We start from the raw sequence: 23,689 nt of genomic DNA on the forward strand, positions 1-23,689 counted from the left end.
AGAGGTGAAAACAATGGTAGGCTGGAGTAAAGTCAGGGGATCTCTGTGCAGTAGGATATTAATCTCAGTGCATCCGCTACTTTTTGAGGTATATAGGTCTGGACCACATCATTACAATCCAGAACCAGGCCTCAAAAACTGATATGGTATTTGTTCATACTTGTTTAACTGAAATAAAAACCCTTCTGACTCCTGAAAGATATCCCTACCCTGACTATGTCCAACAGTCTGCTTTCCGGTGAATCAGACACCTTTCTCTGGAAAATAATCTGGTTTTATACTCGGTAAGGTAAACTCATTACAGGTGTTGCAATAGGGGTAAGACGCAATTACAACACTAGACTACAATACTATAAAGCGAGTCACACTCATATCTTAATGATGATATGTGGAATGGCTGGGTATAAAGAAAGCAATTCTCTAACAGTCACTTTGTTGGGCTTTTTGCTGCAGCACATTGGTCGCATTGTTTTGATGACTGAATTAAATTTTCACTCATCAAACTCAACAAAGGAGATTAAAATCTTCAGGATTTACTGCCTAGAAATCAAATATATGCTCAAATAACAGATACAAACAGATGTAAACACCTCTGTAATAAGTCTTCTGTCTGTCTCTGGTCATTCTGTATCAGTGTAACAGATTTCCCTGCTTTGTCTTCTGTCCTCTTTGTACAGAGCTGGGTGAAGAGTTCCCTCTAGCTGTTTGGGGGGGTACTGTCAGTTAATGTGCTAAGAACAACTAGAAAAAGGGTGAATTCCTGAATATATTTATTTCTGGTTATTTAAAGCAGTAATAACATAAAAGTCTCATCTCTTTATTTTGTATTAATGATCAGTTGTAAGAAAAAGTGCAATTTATGTCCCAATGTTTTTCAGTTTGCTAATTGCAGAATAAACAGTGTTCTGAATGTCACTGAGCAGAACATTTTTCAGAAAGCAAAGTTTGAGGAAATATGGAAGAAATGGATTGTCATATATTTCCTCAAATCAACCGTCTTTTGTTTAAATAGGTATTCAAACATACTTCTGTGTGTCAAAGTATTTGTATCTATTATTTTCTTGTGAAGCAGACACCCCATGATCTGTCAAAGCACTTTTCTTATTTGCATTATAACATAGAAAAATTATTTGAACAAATGTGAATTCACGTGATTCCAAAATAATAATAAAAAAAACCCCAAGTTACAAAGTGCTCAACAAGGGTAGCAAAATAAAGCAGGAAGGTCATGAGAGCAAAGGCAAGGGTTAGAAATAACACATTAACACGTATCGTGTCTCATCCTGAGCTGTGTGTGAAAGGAGGTCGACTCACTCACTTTAACACAGGTACAAAGGAAGTTATCTAACCTGCCCTGGCTCAACCTGCAGAAAGAGAAACTGTGGAACGAAATGATCAAATCAAAATAGTATTTTTTTATTTTTGTCAAAGAACATTTGATACAAAAGGGCATATTTTGGCCCATTAATAATTCGGAAGTACAAACCTGTTTTTTTTTCCAGTATGTATCAACAAAAATAAAGTTTTGTAAAACAAAACAGGATAACTGTGAGTGATTGTTAAGTTGCTGGATACGTTTCTTCAAAGCACTTTGAAAAGTGACTCTCAGAGCTGGAGTCAATTCACCCTTTGATAGTTTAAACCAGGAAACCAGATTGCACTTTTTTCCTCCCAACAGAATTCAATACACTATAAGAAACTTTTTTTATCAAATTAAACAACTTTAAGAGATTGGATATAGTTGTACGGCTCAAAAAGCCCTAAACCAGACATTTCATAAAGTTATTTTAGGGGTTTAACTGAAGGTGATTTGATTCCAACCCTGGCTCAAATGTTACCATAAGCCTTTTTTTTTTTTTTTTTTTTTCTTTACATAAAAACCACACAAAACCTGAAAACATTGCATTCTTCACCACGACCTGACACCAAACAAAATCCTGATTTGATTATTCATGAAAAATCCATATTTCACCTCAGCAAGGCACTGACTTTGTCCTGCAGGTAACCAAAACACAACACAGTTCACAAAGGTCAACAGCTTAAACTGCTCACACTCTGCAAACCATGCTGATCAGACTAAAGCACAAGATAAACACAGAGGGAAAAAACATTACAGGGGTTATATGGGTGATATGGAAGCCAAACATTTCAGCTGCTGTCAGTTTGAAACGTGTCAGACGCTGATGCGACGTCAGGCTGGTTTTGGAGGTTTGCACAGAACTGGAAAAAAAGAGAGCATCTGAGAATTTGAAAGGTGAACGCAGTTATGTTTTACACATTTACATGACAGTTTGAGGCACCCAGGATTTAAACTATGATACATGTGCAACCTTACATTAGCTATGTTGCCTGCAACATCAAGTAGTAGTCACAAAAACTCATGTTTAAGTAAGTCTGCAATGAAACACGGCATTGAGAGCCGAGTTGAATAACAGTTCAACTGTTTCTGAATTTGTTTCCTAATTCTTCCTGCACCATTGGCCAATGCAAAGGTTACACATGCACAGAAAGTGAGACAGAGGAACACTTTATCTATAATGTGATGAAACTTAAAGGTGCTGCTAATGAGAAGCTAAGTTACAAACAAAACGCTTGTTTTCACAATTCAATGACATCTATGAACGATCAGTCGCTTCCTGCCAGAAAATCAATGAAAAAACTTGTACCGTTTTTCCATTAAGACCCTTTTAAATAAATATAGAATTCAACAAAACACACTATTCTCCACACACATGCACCCATGCACACATCAAAAACTTCAGGAATGCAGAAACATGTTAGCTTACTTAACTTAAAATAAGAAAAAAAAAACACGCAGACTTGTCTAGAAACAACAATATATACAAGAAATTACAGGACAGTTTTTCCTTTCATACACCGAGTACATGATGTGAATGTGTGTTTGCTGCTTTTTTAGAATGAAGATCAATGAGTCAAGACGTAGCGTGTGAAGACGGAGCTGGTTTTAGAAAATCAAAGAATTGATCCACATGGGGCCGAGATAAGATACCCCAGGTACCTCCTTTGCACATAGTAAAGGTCATTGATTTAAGGCATGAACATTAACTTTCTGAACTGATCTGAAGTGCATATAACATGACTCAAAGTCCCTGTTGTGAAATCCCATCAAGAGCCTAAAGTTCACTCTGCTCTGCACTGATTCGATTAGTATAGGAGGAGACGCGTCTGAGCTTCAAATCAGAAGATCAGGTGAACTTTAGCTTAGAGTCAGGACCTGCTGGGAGCTTCTCCACATGACCATAACAGCTGGAGAGTTTAAGGGGTGGTAGATTACAGGCATCTGGTGAACTATTCTCCCTCAAACCCTTGGCTGGAAAAAGTGAAAGGCAAATATTAACACACGACACAATTTCTAAACATGTTAAAAATATTATCAACCTACACGCGACCCATGAGATGCGTCTCTAACACTTACACACACGTTTGCATCAAAAATTAAGACTTTGCTCTGCTCCAAACACCTGAGACTAAGGCTAAGAGCCTAGCTAACTAATAAAGAACACACTCAGTATCAGTTCGGACTTACGATTGCAGACTATCATCACCTGGTTTCCAACACACAGACGAACATGTCTGGAACTTTCAAATCCACATTATTAGTCTTGCTGTGAACACTTTGCTTTGTCCTTTCTGGTTACGATCATGGCTTCAGAAACATCCAGAGATGCCAGACAGAACAGCTACAGAGTATTCAAAAGGTCATTATAGCCCATTGTGTTACCTTTCATTTGAAGACAGACAAGCACCACACTCCCCAAAAGCATCTCTGTTCTTTTGTGTTTTCATTTTCCACACACTCACACCGGGTGAAGCTCATCTGTTGGTCAGCTTGGAGGGCAGTCGCAAAATGCATTTCTAATTTCCTTAAATAGACTGTGTATATGAAGCAATGTTCTTTAACCTGCATCATCTAGAATGAAAAACTCAGTAAAATGTTGCAGCGTCTTTTTGTAAGATCTTTGAAAAAATTAAATCCCTACTTCAACCAAAATTTCCACTATTAGTTTTTAGTTTATAGCTGATTTTCAGTCTACTAAAAGCTGCAGTGACAAACATTTGTTTTGTCTCATTTGGCGCACCCTGTGGACAAAGACCTACATCAGATTGAAATGCTAATTTCATCCTGAGCATGAGATGGCAAGAATTTTCTTCTTGCCTTCTCATCTCACAAACCTTTAGGAGTCTAATGAATCACTCACTGGGAATTTCTCCTGCAGGCTGTCAATTATCTAGTCTCCTCACAGCTGTTACAGGGATTAAAAACCCTACAGACATTTACAGCCTCATGCTGATGGTTAAGTTTGCTTTTGCAGATTATAAAGAAGCATCATGATTAATTTTACACTACTTCACAATCAGTTACAAAATCCTCATAGTGGCTTTTAGAACAGCAGTGCTCATTATGTAAAGGTCCCATCAAGGGTAGAAAAGGCCAGTGTATGAGTTACAAGTACCCCCAAAAAATGTTGGGTTTTTAAAACAGCAGCCATGCATAAACTATAAAATGGTTAAACTCTGATTTGTTAAAAACATGAAGTAAATGTAAGTCCAGTGAACTTACACGCTGTTTTTGATGTACCAATCTTTAATGCCAAAGTCAGCAGCCATAAACTTTCTAACTACAGAAGCAAACAAGCAAAGCGTTGAGATTTGTCAGCTTATAAAACATGAGTTCGGTTTGTGTCGCGACAGTTTTAGTGTTAAATGTAACCTGTGATTAACAAGCTGCTGACATGGGACACTGAAGGAGTGGTCTTGATGAGCATTTAGCCAAACTGAAAGATACTCCAAGGAGGAAACATTTGCTCTACATTCTGTTTCAATTCTGTTTAACATTGGCTAAACCTAGCTTCCTTGTTAATATCAGGGATCTGTTAGATTTTGATGCAGCTTGCTAATAAAGCCATTGCAAGCATTAGCTGAAAACCTAGGAGTTTGCCAACACATCCCTCTGTCTCCAGCTCCCCTCTCCAGCTTTCAGTACCAAAAGCAAGATGGTGGTTGCGGAAATGTTAAACTTGAGGCCTGATAAGACAGTCCACTCACTGACAGGATGACAGCGCCACACCTTACGCACAGTCAGAGATGCTTTTGGACAGCCCGACTTTGAACCTGCACTTCTCTCATTGCTAGTTTCATAGAAGCAGCGTCTGTGGGATGCAAACTTTTCCTCTCTGGAAAAAAAAACTTCCCAGAACACAACCCTGCTGCTCTATGAGCCAGCAGCATGAGGAGTAGATGTAAGCTGATCAGTGTTTAGGAAAACCAGCCCTATGAGTCCATATATCACACGCACACACACGCACACACACACACACATGCTCAAAGATACATACCTGAATGCACACACCTGCGCTATCCACACGGATAAAACCTCATCAATAATAACAACAACAACCTCACTTGGTAGAAAATACCAAAAACATTCATATAAATAATTTAAATAGCTATACTAAAGCTAAATTCTTGGTCTAAAACGTTTCAATGGCCAAAAGAAGTGCTAATGATGTGCTGTACAATTTGGGGACTTTGAGATTTTGTCGTTTAGGCGGTAATTTTGGGTTCGTTAAGATAATAACTATCAGTCTCCCACAACCCACAATTAAAACATGAAGTCTGGGTTTTTGACGAAGATACCTCCTGAACTTCCTGCCCTCTTTTATAAACCCCGACAAACAGAAAGAGTCCTGAAACGAGAAGCTCCACCTCCTCCTCATTCTCTTCTTTTTCATCTAACTATCCTGCAAAACCTGTGAGAGGTCCCCGAAGTCACAGTCAAACAGTTCACTGATGCCTTCATTGTCCTCGAGTCCAAAGTGGTAGTCGTGGCTGGGAGGGGGGGACAAGTTGATAAAACCGTCCAATGGGAGGTGGAAGCCGTCTCCCGTCAGGAAGTCCGAGGAGGAGAGGGGTGAGAAGTCGAAATCGGGCATGTCTCCGAGGGTGAACGGGTCGCCTCCGAGGAGAGAGTCTGTCACGGAAAGACAGATTCATAATCAGAGATCAGTTTGGAGAAAACTCAACTTACACTCAGCTCGCTCTATCATGGAGCTCTGTGAGCTGATCGTGAGGGAGAGAGACAGGCAGGACACTTTGTCCACCTGTATGATTTTACATAATAAAATACTGATGAAAGTTATTGATTATCTTTCCTGACATCAAACTTAAACAGAGTCTAAAACAGGCGAGTCAGGTGTTGTACTATATTAAATATAAAACTGCCCATGCTTATCACTTTGAATCATGTTTTCATTCTTATTTCTCCACAGCCTTCAGTTCGATACCGTCAGGGCTGGAGCTGAAATATTCTGTCTAAAACTATCACACACGAAACAAGATTCAATCAGAGGGAGAGATCACTGTCAGAGAATAAACAGAGTTATTTTAGTCAGATCTTTCTGCTCTAAATGATGAGAAATAAAACGTCATTAGTGTTTTCGGCTTATCTCTCAGTCCTTCTGTTTCAAACAGAGCTGTGTTGAATTAATCTGGATTATGTGTTCAAATTCTTCAGATTTTTCTAATATCTGTGCCCTAAATTTGAAAAATCCATCAACGTGCTGACGTGCCGCCTCGTTCATGTGAACACACTCAGAGTAATTCTACATTGACTCAGCATGTTGATAACCAGCTTCGTATGACAGTTTAGAGAGATCTTCTTTGTCAGGTTCAGTGAAGCCAGATCAGGAAAAGACATCCGGGATAAGTTGAACTTGCTTCCTAGTATACCCCTCAGGTCTTTTTGATAGATGGGACTTTCTCCTTTTTCAGTCGCTTTTCAGCCCAAATGGTTAAATGATTACATTAATTGAATAATTATATGGATTATGAAGTATTGTTTGTTCTTCTGGATATTTTTTTTTGTTCTTTAACACAGCATGCACTCAGTCCCACTGCATGTCTGTCAGTGGACACACAGCTGACCTCAGGAGCAGAGGACGACAACATCTGGCATTGTTGTGAACATGTACCACTCTGTGCTGCTGGATTTGGAGTTTAAAATGATTCATTTTTCTAAGGTGGCCTTGGTCTAATAAACCTCATATAACAAATGTTTGGCTCTGACTGAAGATTTGTCATCGCCACAGTTAGACTCGTTCACTACATTTGTGAAATGGAGGAAAACATGAGTGTGTCTGAGCTGTTGAGATGTCAGTGTGTGTAACATTAGAGTAACATGTTCTAAAAGTGATGCATGTTGGAAGGCAGAGCATATGTTAGAGACACAGACAACCTAGTTGTTGAGGTGGAATTTAAAGTAACAAGAACAACGTGACCCCAAAAAGTTAAATCAACATCAGCAGCACTTTGTTATCAGCTCTGTGTCTATACCAATGCTCACAACACACTGAGGATGTCAGGTCAGCTCTGCAGCACAAAATTCTTCCATAATGTGGAATCCAAAATGAAGGACACAAGTTAATGCTGACTAAAGCAACACGTGCTGACATTTTCTTTTCAAGGACATCCTTTTTTATATTAACAGAGCGGACAGCACTCACCTGTGTCTGTGCCTAACACAAGGGATGACGGGTCCTGCTGAGACGCTGCTGTCACCGTGGACGACGTGGATGCTGGTGATGATAAACCCACGTCCAGTGTGTTTGTGGATGTTCTGGATTGTGATTGGTCTGTGGGCTGTGCAAGAGGCAGGACTAGGGGAGGGTCAGAATTGGGTTTTGATGGACTGCTTCCAGTCACGGGGCTGCAGACGCCAGAGCTGTCCTCTGGACAGAGGAAGACGTCGATTGGACCCCGCGTGCTCTTCAGCGACACCTGATAACCCTGAGAGCAGGAAACATGCACTGTGAGGCTAAAATCTCAAAACCTCAAATAAAAATATAATACAGGCTGAATGATGTTTGAGGTTCGTACCTTGCAGGGCTCTGAAACCTGCATCTGAGTCTCTGGTGGAGCTCTGATCACCATGACCAGCTGATCTGGGGAGTCAAACGACTTCCTTAAGTCCTGGCAGCGCACATAACCCAGCGTGGAGACCACAACAGTTAAGGACTTAAATACACCTGCTTGTGATCTGATTGAGAATACTTCTGGTAAAGAGGGGCAATGTCATTGGAGCTCTTGTCCTTGGGGTTTAGCTTGTGGAAGAAAACAGGACGTTCTGTTTGTTTGCCTTTCCTGCTTTCATTTCCACTTTTGCACGGTGATTTGGTCACAGCATCTAATGTGCTGAGTCCTTTCTCTCACTGCAGGGTTTTGCAAAACATTCAAAATGCTCCATCGTTCAAATGACTGGATGCACATGGGTGAACTAGTGCCATAAAGGGAAAGACCAAAACTTCAGCCACATATGAAGCATTCCCCTCAGAGGGCCTTTGGACTGACAACATCTGAGACTTCAAAATAAGCAGATTAGTAATGTTTGAGAAAGAAAAGGATTAAAAGAATAAACGTGTATAATAACAGGACTAGAGAAAAGAGTAGAAGGCATGAACAAATACTTTGTGACTATAGGAGGTCTTCTCTTTACATGTACATGTCCTTGTCCCTCCTATTGTTGCTGTCTGTGTTTTGCATAGGAGACTTCTGTTTGTAAGACTGCCTGTCTGACATGTGCAGTGCAAATAAATACTATGTGGGGCCTTTGCATTGAATTTACATACACTCTACATTACCACAAAGAAAACAAAGTGCAGTCAAGCCTCCTGTTGCTTATAAAACCCTTTCCATTCACCCCACCGTGAGTGATCACCATGAGCACGTATCATCTCTTGTGTAACTCATCTCTATGGTTTGAACCAGTTATCATCAAAGAACATCCACAGCTGTTCAAAAGGATATTTCTTGTTTTGTGGCTCCTCTGTCAGCAGCCGCAGCTGTAAGTTGCATTTATTAATGAGCTCATCCAGCTGCTCCTCGGCATCCGTGAGGTCACACACCTCCCTCTGCAACTCCTTGTGCCGGGCGACCAGCGCTGCATCGACCCGATTACCACTGCAGGAGGAGAAATGAAGACGATCAGTAAAAGAATCGTAAAGACATTTCCAGCTAGTCTGCTGTGATTCATCTCTGCGGACCTTTTGATTTCTTGATTTGTCTCATAATGTTTTATGGATGCACCTGTCCATGTTTCATAATCCAATCCTATATTAATACTATTTTTTAAACTCATCATCATCTGATCTGAAACACAGTAATGTCCATCTCATACTCACAGCCACTGGATGTTGTTCTTGGACTTCTTGGAGATGAGCTGGATTCCCTCCAGGACGTTGGTGATGTCGTAGATGCGTCTCTTCTGGACATCTAGGACCTGCGAGGCCCAGTTCAGATCAACCACGCCGTCCGCAGACTGGGACAGCAGGTTCAGGAAGCGTTTGGTAGTGAGGTTTAGGGAGGTGTCATACCGAGACTTCTCTGTTGTGACACGAGGAACTAGAGACAGTAGGAAAGGGAACAGAAACAGTTTAAAAACAGGCTGCTTCTACAACACACAGCAGTTTATTTCCTTAATATTCGACACCCTCGTCTGTCCACAGCACGTTATAGATGTTTTCAGAGCAACGGTTTTGGAACTCCCTGAAACTAAAGCTTCCTTTCTCTTTGAAAATCTGAAGTGCTGGAAGCCGGTCTGTGGCTGAGAGCAAATAAAAAATCACAGCAACAAGGTGGAGGGCGCTGTGTGTGGCTCTGTGTGAGTGTTGTGTAGTTTGTTTCATGACACTGTCAGAGATAGAAAGCAGAGGATGTGCACATTCAGTCTTCACTGTAATTTGTGTATTTTTGTGCATTTTTAATGCAAACTTTACAAACTGTTAAACTGGTTTTAAAGATACCATTGGCTCGTGATCAAAGCAACACATTACACCACTCAGAGAGATTATTAATCTGAATATGTGATAAAGAAGTCCGTCTTTTAAATTTTATGGACCCCAAAATCACTTCTACTTTTCACACTGTGAACACAAAGAAAGCAAAGGATCCTCCATCTACTCTTACACTTATAAAAAGTTCCTGTCCAAAAACACCAAACAGTGACAGAGTGAAGGAGAGCATCCAATCCTTCTCATTGAAGACTGTGGAGAACTCTTAGACTAAACTCCTCCCTCTTTTTTGAATTAGAAAGACACTGTCAGGAGAGGAGCAGAAAGCTGTTTTTGTGATGATTTCTCAGTCAAGGCGAAAAATACCTACTTAAGTGACTTAAGCTAATGCTCTGTGTTTTAATGGGTTACTAATTTAAAACTAATTTCAGCTATTGAGACATTTATATCCGAGTAGTGGATTCTATCACATTCACCGCCAGTTAAATATCTTAAAGACCTCACACTTGTTTATGCCAACATGTTCTCACATGTGTTCTTTATGTAACGTAATGTGCTAACATCCTGTTTGAAAGCAGTCAGATTCACTAATGTCATGCTACTCTACTCTGAATTAATCCTAACTTATTATTATTGGAGAACAAATATCTATGCACCCTTTAGTACTAAATATTGAATCTTTTGTCATTGAAATCGAGGGGGAGTTTAAGTTAGGAGTCAGTGAGGACACAGACGTGTTGGCAGGCTGTTGTCTGTGCTCACAAAAGGACAGCTGTTTATGGGACAAAGGGGGCCGGAGCAAAGGTCACAGTACGCATGTATGGATAGATGGATGGAGGGCACATGTGCAGCTGACGTGTCACTGCTCCTGCTAGGAACTTTAGGAAATAACAAAAATCAGTTGACTGCACTCTGAGCGAGTGTGTGTTTAAGCGAGTGTGTGTTTGAGTGTGTGTTTAAGTGTGTGTGTTTAAGTGTGTGTGTTTATGTGTGTGTGTGTGTGTGTGTGTGTGTGTGTGTGTGTGTGTGTGTGTGTGTGTGTGTGTGTGTGTGTGTGTGTTTACCTCTGGGAGGGGCAGGTGTGGAGGGTGGTGCTTGGCCTATAGAGGGTCGAGTGGTGCTGACATACTGATGGTCACTGTCCAGGTCCAACTTTCTCTTCACCTGAAGAAACATGTTAAGTGTTAGAGCAACAATGCAGTAGATAATACAGTAACATTACATTCTTTTCTCACATATAAGTGTTCAGATGAGGAAACAAAAGTGAAACTTTGAAAGTAACAGGATGGTGGACTTTGTAACAAAGGCAGAAGCACATTTGTATGAACATTTCAACATCATATAAATCAGGGAACACCCATTTTATAACTTCCCCTATCTCTTTTTCACTTCTTTCCACACCTTACCCCCTCCCTTGTTCTCACCGGAGGTCTTCCTAGTGCTGGTCTTCTCTTGTCGAGGATCCCCACATCAGCTGGGCCCTGCGGCGTGGCAAAGAGAAGGATTTCCCCTGTGCTGCTGGGGGCAGCAGCTGGATGCAGTCCCTCATTGCTGGGGCTGGTGATGATCACGATCTGGTGTTCTTGGCCCAGGTCAATACTCCCAGAGTTCAGCAGGGTCTCAAAATCAGCCAACAGATCCTCCGATGTCTGCCCCGTTATCAGAGTCTCTGACATGGCAGTGTGTCACTAAGTACCCCACAAACTGGATTTGAACAATCAACACTAGGGTGTGACAAAATACTGCTACAGCAATATGTTGTCGTCCTGACTTGTGCGATAAAATCATATAGCTGGGGATAAGTATGGAGAGTCTAATCTAAAAAGTGCTACAGCACTCTAATAAAACACCTTTTGATTTCAGTCAGGGGGTCAGGACTCCTCCCAGATGTGCTGGTGACATAAAGTCTTGACTTCAAGGAGCATTCTGTATTCTTCTGATAATCATTATATGATTGTCCTGCAGTTTCTTCTTAAGTGTTGTAAAATGACTGAATGTTGATATTATCATGAGCAGTGTATCAGGTATAGTACCCTATCACGAGTCCCAGCCCTGATCAACACTTACTTTCTTTTGGTTTGCTTGAAGGATTCAACGAATGATGAAACCTTAAAGTTTGCCTGCAGCTGTGTTTTAGCAGATTGAGCATTTCTCCCAAAGTTCCTCTTCTCTCTTTTATCAATTTAGTCTCGCGCTATTCCAAATACATCATAAAAACAGTGTCACTTAAAAGTCAGCGTACTATATCCTTAAAGTAAGCTCTGTTCTGATCATGAAACAGCAGCACAGGATGTTCTGCCAAACAGGAAATTTGGCAAATGATACTATATTGCTAAATGATGCCAACTCAGCGACATGAGGCTTAGCTGCTGATATCTCTCCAAAGCAAGGGTTCTCAAATTGTCCGTGGCATGTATGAAAACAGGAGATTAGCGAGCTAGCAAAGGAGCAAGCTAATCTTTTGTTTTCATCTGTCCTGACAGTGAAGTAGAGCCGTGAGGCCTGGCCACACTGTCCTCAGCACAGCTACCTCTCCTGCTAACGAGCTAACGTGATCCCCACCAACAAACACAGACACAGGTTCACAAACAACCCGCTGCAGAGAAAAGATTACTCATTATAGAGTACTGAATGAAAGCTTTTGAATAAAAGAGAGCTTAGTTAGATGGTTATTAAAACTTTACAGCAGCTTCTCAGTAGTGAGCTATCGAAACAAATTATCTACCAGGCAAGAAGCATCACCACAGCTAAGCAACATCTGCGAGAGTATCTCAAATAAAAAGACACTCAAATGACCCGAGGACACAGATGTTCCCTTAAATAACAATATATAAGACAGATTAGCATGCTAGCTTATTAGCCGTAGTTCTTCAACCCCCTCGTTTTGTTGGGGAACGCAGGAAGCAGTCCGACAAAACTGGAAATGTGAGAAAATAAAGCAGAGATAAACAAGCACGTGTGTCCAGAAAGTAGCCGTGGGTCCTTGGGTTGATCACTGTGGGTGCGGTCCCTCCACAAAACCGTCTTCCGGACCCCGTTATCGGCTGTTATTGTTGTTATTGTCCCAGCTGATCTACATCGAAACAAGGATCGGACAGTTTTCGCGCGAAATCTGTTTTGCCGCGAAACAGCCACGTGCGCTAATCCGACCGTTATGATTGGTGGATATGAGGTTATTTCCGGAGGTTGGGACAGGAGGGCTCTGATTGGTGGAAACGACAGTCTGTCATTCAATCAAGAGCAGATTCATCGATCGGAAGATGCGTTCATGATCTACAGAAAAAAAAAAAAATCATACTGACAATACATAAGTTTTTTGTTTTAGAGTTCTCCCCACAATTATCCTCGAATAAAACTTTCACATTTATGTCCATGGCCACTTTCTCAAACACTGTCATATTATGTCCTTATGTAGCTTTTAGTCATTTCAATCGTATGGTGCTATTTGTACTTTTCTTTTTTTTCTTTTTTGTTTGTGTTTTGGGTTCTCCTCTCCCTTCTTATTTTGATTATATTTTACTCTATTTTATTTTCTGTTTTTTGTTTAATCTTGATCTTTTTAGGGAGCCTTTTAACATCTGGCAAGGGACTACAGATATAAATTTGTCGTTTGGCTAATTTCGGCATATTTACAAAAGTGTTCATTAATATGCATGGTCCTTTTAAATGAAAAATAAAATTAATTAATTAATAAAAAATACATATTATTACAACCTAGTGTGTCACATTGAACAAAAAATGAACCGTACAGTTTCTTAACTCAACTCAACTTTATTTATACAGCACCTTTCATACATAAAAAACATGCAGCACAAAGTGCTTCACAGAATAACAGAGACAGAAAACAACAGCAATGGTAAAGTTGTAATAGGCATGATTATAAATAAAATACTTAAAAATCAAACAAAATCAATACAGTACAATTAATAAAATAAGTAATAGTGGAGAGAAAAGTTGAAAATAAGTTAGCTTTAACAAGATCAAATGAATACAAGAAATGAATAAATAAATAATCAAATAAGATAAATAAATGTTAAAGCAATAAAACACAATAATAATGATTAAAATGAAAGAATAATAAAAAAATTCAAGTAGCTTTGGACAAACAGTCATCATTCCCCCTCTTTAATTTATTTTTTTGCCCTTCTTTTTGAGTATTCTGATCATATATAGATAAAAGAAGACTCCAATAAATCTCTTCATTGTTTTGTGTTAGGTCTCCTGTGTGTGTGAGAGGACCTCAACAGGCAGCCCTGACTAATCGAGCGCAGATCGCGCAGGAGAAGAGCAACAAGATGGCGCAGGCAATATTTGAAGTGCTTGAAGGTAGGAAAAATATTAATAACTACGCAACTACAGCGATAATAAAATGTCAACATGCATTTTACACAGAGCCGGGTTTAGAGGACATTTTAAATGTGCCGAAAGTGATTTATAAAACGATGTTAAAGCTGCTAACAGAGCTCCCTGTAGAGGTAAGGAGGGACTGTGACTGTAAACAAACAAACACATTGATATTTTTAGATCTTATGGACAGTCTATGACTGAATTTCGTTGTCATTGTGTTTCAGTACGGCATTAAAAAAATACAAAATTCACCTGCTTGGACTAAATGATAATGTTTTTCAGCAGGCTCTGTTGATAAAAGCACACTGTGTTTGTGTTATAGTGTTTGAAGGACTAGTGAGTCGTAGAGCATTCTACTCTGAGATTATGCTCTGTGTGTTTTAGTGATTTGAGACATTCATCACACTACTTCCTTCAAATGTGTTTAAATACTTTAATATATGTATAATAAGGGTACTTTAGAGTAATAAAGGATGAGCTTTTATGAATCCTTTACAAATCCCTCCTTTGAAATATGATTGTCCATAGGTGCAGCCCACTGGAATATTACATTCATATTGGACTAACACAACTGAATTTGATACAGCAAACATTTACATGTGCAGTGATTAGATAATTATCAAGCTTACATATTTAAAGGTAAGTTCCCTGTATGCATTAAAGCTCCTGTGAGAAAAGTTTGCTTTGTGTTGATTTTGGCGCCCCCTGTGGAGAAACACTCTGCTGTACATGTAATACACCTTATAGAGTCAATAATACAGTAGTGAATTATGTCACATTTCTTCCCCATCGTTCCCCCTCTGCTTCTTCAGGCATGGACAACCAGACAGTGTTGGCAGTCCAGTCTCTGCTGGATGGCCAAGGTGGAGTTCCTGACCCAAACAGCCAGAATGTCTCTGGGACGTCCACCATCCAGTCGATGGGTGTGTAAAGCAGATACACTGAATGACAGCTGTGTGATTACAATATATGCTTCTGATGTTGCAGCATCACTAATTGTGCTTACAAAGTGTTTTTCCTCAAACCTCCATGTTTTTCCTCAAACCTCCATGTTTGGTCTCCTGCAGACGATGAAGACGTGTTCCTCTGTGGGAAGTGTAAGAAACAGTTCAACTCCCTGCCAGCCTTCATGACACACAAGAGAGAGCAGTGCCAGTCCAGCGCTCCCTCCCTGTCCACGGTGTCTCTGGCCTCCACAAACGCCTACACACCTGTCCCCTCAATCAGTGCTGGACCACAGACCCCTGCAAACAGACAGGTGAGCTGGACGCCTTGTTTTTATTCTTCTATGTGATTTATGATTCTTTTGATAAAGTCAGTAGGTTAGGTCATATTTAGTTGCTTTATCTGTACAGTTATAATTTGTTTTAGAATTCATTTTAAGCTTTTACTGATTACTTTTAAAGCTCTACATGGAGTTTCTCCTAACTATATACTGTATATAGCAGACCTTTTAGTACCCTACGAGCCGATGCGTGTATTAAGATCCTTGGGCAGAGGTTTATTGTGCATTCCTTATACAAAAATGGAGGAGAACGGGTCTGCTGAGCTCTTTTAAATCTCTTCTGAAAACATACTTTTATCGTAGAGCCTTTCCTGATTTTATATGAATTTTATTTTATTTTATTTTAACCGTTTTAAGAAATATAATTTAAAATAATTGTTTTCCTTTCTTTTAGGGTAATTTTATGTCTTTTAAAATATGTTTTATTTCTTAATCTTGACTTTATTAACTGCCAGTTCTATTTTACTACCCATGTGAAGCACCTTGTAACTTGTTTTTTGAAAAGTCCTCTACAAATAAAATTATTATTATTATTGTTTTATTAATTTTTTAAAAAGTAAACAAGGAAGCGTGTTAATCTGATGTTACTGATTTCCAACGAGGAAAAAATAAGACAAACATAAGAGGAAACGGAGGCATGGAATCAAAGACACAAAATAAAGGCACTTTGGAAATATTTGCTCTTAGAGTTGTATAAAGGATGTTAAAATGAAAGATTGTTCACAAAAACATGACAAACTTTCAGGAAGAATAATGCAAGCTAACAGTGAAGGTGTGCAAATAAAGCAATACCTGTTTATTTTCTTTGGAAATAAAGATTATTACATGGTGTTTTAGTGGATAACTATAATGTATCCAATTGAAATAAAATAAACATCAAAACATAGAAATAGTCTCTCTAGTGTGTAAAATGTGTTTATCTTTAAAGTGTACAGGAGAGCTTTAAATTAGTACAAAAATAAAAGCATTGTTCACACAAGGAATGAAAAAGTTTTCAGTTTGACATACAGGCAATGTTCATCATGTTGAGATAACACACACCTGCATTCATATAACTCATGCAAGTTAGGTGAAGACATGATGATTTTAAAGACATTATTCAGCAATTTTTAGGGAGGAATCATAAGTTTTTACATAATCATGCATGCTCTGTCACATATGTTTAGTATTTTGTTTACCATGATAGTAATATAATATATCACCCTCTCTTCTCCTTCAGGTATCAACATATATCACAGTGCCTCCCTCTCCGCTTACACACACTCTGGTTCAAGGCAACGTGTTGGTGAGTGACGACGTTCTCATGTCGGCTATCTCAGCGTTTACCTCCATCGACCAGCCAATGGCCGCCATGCAGACGCCCATACAGGTAATATGGAATCACTTGACACAGCAGGTGTGATGTCACTCCTGTGTGTCCTGATCATGTCAAATATTCCATGCTTGGTAAAATTAATTATATTTAAAGTCAATTAATAATCAAACATTATTCTTTTAACCTTTTGTTCTGCAGAGTAACCTGAGCATGCACACAGCTGGCGTGTCCTACCTGCAGCATCACCACCACCACCATCATCATCATCATCACCAACAGCAGCAGCAGCAGCAGCAGCAGTCCTCCCACGCCCTGCCATCCAATCAGACACAAGCCCACCCCCACCCTGCTGGTCAGCCCCCACAGCAGCCGCTCTCTTCACAGGTGCCAGCTAGCCACAGTAACTCAGTGGTGCAGGTGTACAGCACGCTGCCCCACATGGCAGGGGGTGGAGGTGCAGAGATCCACACCCTCGGTCTGCAGCCTTTCCATCCTGTGCAAGTGAGTTCAGATTTTTTATTTGATAGGAATGGGACAAAAAGTAATGTTTTGGAGGATTAAAAACCTTTACAAAGATGATCATTTTGTGTTTCTACTGTCATTGTTTCATGTTTTTATAATCATTTTCTCATTTGGCTAAAGGGTTGGATACTTTTGATTTATGTTTACCTTATTAATATTTTTTAAACAGTTTTAAACAAACAAAACAAAAGATTAGTTTCTTTATAAAGTGATTCCAGCCGTTTGAGAAACATTTGAAGAGTTTTTTTGTTTGAATTTTATCCCAGACTAAGACAAATCACATTTTCCTTATCTCCAGGTTCCCAGTCAGTGTGTGGAGAGCCAGTCATTTAACACCCCACCTGTGTACTGCCCCGGGAAACAAGGCACCAAAACAAAGCTCTGCAGCATTACCACCAATCTCGCAGAGCTGGGCGACTTTGAAAAGGTCATCATTCCCAAACGACCGAGGAGCAGCAAGAAGAGCCCGGACGGAGCCACAGGTATGTCAGGAAGAGATCAAATAACAATGCTATGTTTTTAAATTATCGTCTCAATCAAGAACGTTTTGAGAGAAACAAAAAAAATGCATGGAAATGTTTGAGATGTATGCTGATACATGTCAATCTTCCTCTCTTGAGCAGAGCAGCTAAAAGGAAAAGGTCCAAAGCTGAAGTGTAATTTCTGCGACAAAATCTTCTCGAAAAACTTTGATCTTCAGCAGCACATCAGAAGGTGAGTTACTCACCAGCACAGGTGACTCTTCCTGTCTCCAAATGGATGAAGAACAGACCATTAATCCTCTAATTCCTCATGTTTTAATTCTTACAGTCACACAGGAGAGAAACCGTTTCAGTGCATCGTCTGTGGACGAGCCTTTGCCCAGAAATCCAACGTGAAGAAACACATGCAGACACACAAGGTCTGAGGAAGTTTGCTGTTTTTTAACACATTTATCTGCACAGAAACACCCTCAAAAGTCAGCACAGATGGTTAAGGGTTAGGGGTTACATTCAGCATTTGTAGGCCTGTGGTTTAAGACAGAGGTGACAAAAGCATTATTCTAGTTTATTGTATTACTAATCATTAGATACGAATGCAGCAGAAACCAATAATACACTAACAACAGCTGTATTTTCTTCAAGGTGTGGCCTATGGGTGTGGCCAGCACTGTGTCAAGATTACCAATCACGGTCAAGGTGGTACCAGTGTCAACAAACGAGGAGGAGAGGGGCCGAGAGCAGCAGCAGCAGCAGCAAGGTGAACCTGAAGAGGAGGGGTCACAACAGCAGAGCAGCCAAATACAAGCTGAGGAAGAAGCAGCTCAAACAGGTAATAGTAATATTCTAATTCATAGAGCTGGAAGACCTGGACCAGATGTATGTGCCCAACCTGTGTAGTGACTCCAACGCGTGTTTACAGAAGCTGCAGGGGAGCTGGAGGAGACTGTGACTGAAGCTCAGCAGAATCCAGAGGGTGGCAGAGAGGAGAACAGGCAGAACAGACTCCCTCAGGTGCAGATGCAGTCCAACCAGAACCAGCAGTGCCAGGCTCAGACCAAACAGATAGTCTTGATTGACAGCTCCTATCAGTGCCAGTTCTGTGCCAGCAAATTCAAGACATACTTCCAGCTCAAGTCCCATCTGACCCAGCACAAAGGGGAGCAGGTGAGTCCAGAGATAAGACATCTAAATACTTCTGATTGGTTGTTTTATTCCTTGAATCCCCACATCACTAACCAATGTGACTTCTTTGCAGGTTTATAAGTGCGTGCTGAAGTCTTGCTCACAGACCTTCCACAAGCTGGATCAGTTTCTGGAGCACATCAGGACGCACCAGGAGCAGCTGACGTACCGCTGCCACCTCTGCGGCAAAGTGTTCCCCTCGCTATTTGAACTGGGAGTCCACCAGTACTCCCACTGCTTCTGCCCACAACAGAGCACACGCAAGGAAACAACCGTGTACAGGTCAGCTCAAACACTTGTATCTGTGTTTTAATTGCATAATAGTGGAAAGGTGTGAGGGAAGATATCATCCATTGACCTTTGTCTGGACCGCAAGCAAAGCAAAGATAGTTTTTACGTGTAAATTAAAAATTTGACAATCCACTCGCTTTAAAATGACTGCAACTAATATCACTGTTGTTGGTCAGAACATTCTTTTGACTCCTAACAGAAACCAACACTTTTCCCGTGTTTCACCTCAGGTGTGTGAAATGCCAAAGCAGATATTCTACCCAGGAAGCACTGGAACAACATCTTCTTACTGCCTCACACAACTATCCCTGCCCACACTGTCAAAAGGTACAAACACACTGCTGTGCATACATTAATTAATTAATTAATTAATAGGATTTATATAACGTTTTTCTTAATACTCAAAGTCCAGCCATCAGAAGTCTCCTATGCTTCATATCTCAGCCTGAAATGTGCATGTCACAAAGTCAGGCTCAAGATATTTTGTGTTCTTGTTTACCAAGTCACTATTTTTGACCTGATCTGTTCTCTTTTTGTCCATTAGGTTTTCCCATGTGAGCGATACTTCAGACGCCACCTCCCCACTCATGGCGTTGGCGGAAGGTTCAAGTGTCAGATCTGCAAGAAGGCCTTCAAGACAGAGCACTACCTCAAACTGCACACACGCATTCACTCAGGTGAGAGAGGCTTTAATAAAGAGAATGTGGTGTCTGGTGTCTCATAGCGAAGTCACTGAGCTGACAGGCACTGCCTTTGTTTTAGTCCTAAGTCACAGGCTGGTGTGTATTATTTCCGCTGCAGATTATCAATGAAGGATGTTTGAGTTAATGGTACAAGCACTTTTATTTATTAATCTTCAGCCATGGTTGTCACTGCCAAGGCTAACAAGCCATAGCATCCTGTGGAGCAAAATGGAACAAGGAAAAGAAGCACTTGAAACAGACAGAAATGTTTCATTTTAACTTAAATTCAGAATGAGAAGGATTGTTTTTGCTGTTTTTAATGTACACCAAAGTTGAGCTGGATAGTAAATGAAAAGATATAGTGGCAGAAGCAAAATTGAATCAGTAAAAAAGAGAAAAAAATAATTATTTACATGCAAATAAAAATGTGTCAGCTCAACACAAACCCAACAGTGGTAAGGTATTGTAACTGTTCGGTCCGTGTTGTTTCTCTGCAGAAAATCCTCACCATTATTCCTATAATAGTGCCATCTGAGATGTGGTCACTAACATTTCTATATCTCATAATTTTGAGTGTGCAAAGGCATGTTTGACACTTATTTATTTCTTAGGTGAGAAGCCGTACAAATGCTCCCTCTGTGAGGCGACGTTCAACAGGAAGGACAAAGTGAAGCGACACATGCTCATCCACGAACCCTTCAAGAAATACAAATGTCCTTTCAGGTGAGCCTCTCAGAAAAACAAAAACTGAAGGAGTTCATTGGTCTGTTTACAATAATTTCTTTTTCCTAATTCAAACCTTTTAAAACTTTTCTTCCATCTTCCTCCCTCCTTTCTGGTTTTATGTACATTGAATATTCTGTTCTCTGTGTTTTTTCCACAGGACACATGTTGGCTGCACCAAAGAATTTAACAGACCGGACAAACTCAAAGCTCACATTCTGTCCCATTCTGGTGAGTGAATATTTTTGTAAGACATGCTGTTTTGGAAACCGCCTACTATACTAGCAGTGCGTACTGATTTGGCCAAAATTCAGTATGTAGTATGTGACCAAGAGCAAAATCTGCACTTCCCGGGTGATTCAGGAAAATTTCTCAGTATGCATCAGACCAGTCTCCCTCACGTACTATTTTCCACAATGCACAGCGCTAACGTTCCCCTTCTTCTTTTTTGCAGGGAGCACTTTGATTTTAGGGGCTGTGGAAATTATTAAATTCCATATAAACCACTTCTTGACTTCCTTAATTATCAGTGATGCTAAAAAAGCAGAAAGGAGAAATCCGGCGATGCCCGGCCTGGCATACTGCAAACAGATACAAAAGAACAGTCGTACTACACACTACCTTCAAACACAGTATGCAGTGTGCAGTGTGTACTACATACTACGTTTTTAGGTAGTATGTAGATGGTGGTTTTTGGAAACAGCCGTTGTAAACATGAAACTGCTCTGACCACAGATTGTATAAACACATGGAAGGCACAAGAGCGCTTCAGCAGAGCCTAAACTTTTAGAGCTCCCCCTGGTGGCTTGCAGCAGTAGAGGTCATTAAGCCTCCTCCATGTTAACAGATGGAACATGGGTCAAAGAAGGAAATAGGAATACAGATCAAATACATTTTTCTCAACATGCTTTCGGTCAGAGTTATGTCCTATGCTAATTTGTGTCAAAGTGTTTATTTTTCTGCAAAAATTAGCTTGAATTATTTGTTTGATTTTACAAAGAGGGGATGTGATGTCATGAGTGACAGCTCTGTTGACAAATACATGCTCCTGCAGCGTTCTTTACAACAGAGTAGAGGAGGAACGATTAGAGAAAACACAACAAACACGTACACAAGAGTCATTGACCTCCATTACTATGAGTGTCTGCTTCAAATCAACACAACACTCAGTCCTGATGTGGACTTTACTGACCTGAAGGATTTCTGGTGTTGTAGGTAAAAGTGTTTTTGTAAGAAGAGGGGGTGTGAAGAAAGTGCCACTTCTCCACCAGCTAGATCCCTTATGGCTGGTCTTGAGTCCACCAGTGCAGTACATATCGTTGCCCATCGAGGCAGCATTTTGGCTTCACTTTTTTACTATGGGAGGAGGATGGAGGTGAATCGTCCATATTAATATAAAATCAGTGGTTCTGACAATAAAACGACTTCAACATGATTTATGTCACAAACGATCAGGGAGTCACTGGATAACTGGCACCTGGGTCTGTTAAATGTCACAGTAAAATGTTTGTGTTGTATATTATAAGTTTGGATCCAATATAATGTCAGTGTAACACAAAAACACTAAATAACAGCCCACCAAGGTGGTGTGAAACAGCAACATCTATGCCCTGCAAGATAAAACCCCTAACTTTATGAATGGAGTCTGGTGACTTTGAAGAGAGTGAACTTATCTTTGTTTCTTACTGAATTTCCTCCCCCCGGATAAATTAAGTGATTCTGATTCTGATTCTGATTCTGAAAGAAGGTCTCTTTCTGTAGGCAGGCATTAAAACACTGATGTGAAACTCTCTCCTCCAGGTATCAAACCCTACAAGTGTCTGTTCTGTCAGAAGGCCTTCAGCCGCAGAGCTCACATGCTGGAGCATCAGCAGTCTCACACGGATAACTACCGCTTCAGATGCTCCACCTGCAACAAAGGATTCACCAGACAGAGCTACTACAGAGATCACAAATGTCCCGCAGCGGGGAACGGGACAGGAACTGAAGGAGGAGGTACTGAAGACGAGGAGGAAGAGGAGGAGGAGGAGGAGGAGGAGGAAGAGGAAGAGGAAGAGGAGGACGGAGAAGTGACAACAGAGGATAAGGATGGAGAAGAGGACAGAAGAAGGTTCACAGGAAATGCCAAAAGAATAGAGATGGGTGGGGGTGACAGAGAGGAAGACAGCTCAGAGGACAGACAAGAACGAGGGGAAACACAGGAGGAGGAGGAGGAGCAAGAGGGGAGGACTGATGAGGGCTGTCAGGCTGCAGTTTCTATCACAAACACTGAAGAACAAACAGAAAGAGAGGAAGAGGAGGAGGAGGAGGGTGGGATGAGAAATGGTGATGGAGCATTGGAGCAGATGCAGAACAATGACCAGAACTGTTTGCAGCAGCCATGTTTGTAGTTCTGAGCGTCATCTTTGTTGACATGTCTCCTGGACCCGGACCAAATGAGCCCCGTTAAACTTTATTTATGAAGACCGTCGGGTCTGAGAATTTTTAAGATTTGTTTTAAATTAAAACATGATTTAAGTTATTTGCACTGCTTTTACTTCTTCTGCTAAAAGTGATGAAATGATTTGGAGAATTATTTTTATCTGTTGAAATTTTGTCGCCAAAATAATCTTGAGCACAGATTTTATGTCAAGCTGCAGCTGTTCATTATAAATGTCATGATGTCAAAACTATTAACAACACTTTTTGTTATTTATGCAGCTTAAACGTATTGTTATATAAGCTTCAACTTGTCTGGCAGTATATTTTTGTGCATATTTATAAAGTTTTGCATTTTAAAAACTAATAACATTGTCCTTTCACTGTTTTATATGATCAATCAATCAATCTTTATTTATAAAGCGCCAAATCACAACAAATGTTCTCCTCAGACTCTTTCCAAACAGAGCAGCTCTAGACCGTACCATATGTTCTATTATTAACAAAGACCCAACATCAAGACAGGATAAGATCCAGTCCAATCTTACAGACAGGACTCAGTCTGATCTCATCTTAATCCACCATGAGCAGAGCACTTTGCAGCATTTAGCAAGTTACAGTGGCAAGGACAAACT

The 23,689-nt window shown here is 40.4% G+C and overlaps 2 protein-coding genes across 2 annotated transcripts; one reads left to right on the top strand and one right to left on the bottom strand.

Moving 5' to 3' along the window:
- Positions 1 to 1,395: 1,395 nt before the first annotated feature.
- Positions 1,396 to 12,916, bottom strand: e2f1 (E2F transcription factor 1). The gene is made up of 7 exons (XM_034696125.1): positions 11,231 to 12,916; positions 10,871 to 10,970; positions 9,198 to 9,417; positions 8,824 to 8,976; positions 7,897 to 8,011; positions 7,524 to 7,806; positions 1,396 to 5,992 (listed from the first exon to the last, which is right to left on the bottom strand). The coding sequence occupies exons 1-7, from the start codon at positions 11,480 to 11,482 to the stop codon at positions 5,754 to 5,756; spliced, it is 1,362 nt and encodes a 453-aa protein (XP_034552016.1). The 5' UTR covers positions 11,483 to 12,916; the 3' UTR covers positions 1,396 to 5,753.
- A 1,112-nt stretch (positions 12,917 to 14,028) lies between these two features.
- Positions 14,029 to 23,421, top strand: znf341 (zinc finger protein 341). The gene is made up of 16 exons (XM_034696818.1): positions 14,029 to 14,132; positions 14,966 to 15,076; positions 15,221 to 15,411; positions 16,658 to 16,807; positions 16,952 to 17,254; positions 17,574 to 17,757; positions 17,899 to 17,989; positions 18,086 to 18,176; positions 18,400 to 18,586; positions 18,677 to 18,921; positions 19,013 to 19,221; positions 19,461 to 19,557; positions 19,775 to 19,907; positions 20,525 to 20,636; positions 20,797 to 20,867; positions 22,437 to 23,421. Exons 1-16 carry the CDS (start codon positions 14,102 to 14,104, stop codon positions 23,024 to 23,026), a joined length of 2,796 nt encoding a protein of 931 aa, XP_034552709.1. The 5' UTR covers positions 14,029 to 14,101; the 3' UTR covers positions 23,027 to 23,421.
- The last annotated feature ends 268 nt before the right edge of the window (positions 23,422 to 23,689 follow it).

Source organism: Notolabrus celidotus, chromosome 11 (assembly GCF_009762535.1).
Source record: "Notolabrus celidotus isolate fNotCel1 chromosome 11, fNotCel1.pri, whole genome shotgun sequence".
Taxonomy (NCBI): Eukaryota; Metazoa; Chordata; class Actinopteri; order Labriformes; family Labridae; genus Notolabrus; species Notolabrus celidotus.

Excerpts from the sequence above, each read along its gene's own strand:
- e2f1 (XM_034696125.1), bottom strand. The coding sequence starts at position 11,482 with ATGTCAGAGACTCTGATAACGGGGCAGACATCGGAGGATCTGTTGGCT. Across the intron at positions 8,012-8,823 it reads GAGGAGCCACAAAACAAGAA|GCTGGGTTATGTGCGCTGCC; the intron begins ATATCCTTTTGA and ends TGTGGTCTCCAC. Across the intron at positions 7,807-7,896 it reads AGGTTTCAGAGCCCTGCAAG|GGTTATCAGGTGTCGCTGAA; the intron begins GTACGAACCTCA and ends TCCTGCTCTCAG.
- znf341 (XM_034696818.1), top strand. The coding sequence starts at position 14,102 with ATGGCGCAGGCAATATTTGAAGTGCTTGAAG. Across the intron at positions 15,077-15,220 it reads GTCCACCATCCAGTCGATGG|ACGATGAAGACGTGTTCCTC; the intron begins GTGTGTAAAGCA and ends GGTCTCCTGCAG. Across the intron at positions 17,758-17,898 it reads GAGCCCGGACGGAGCCACAG|AGCAGCTAAAAGGAAAAGGT; the intron begins GTATGTCAGGAA and ends TCTCTTGAGCAG.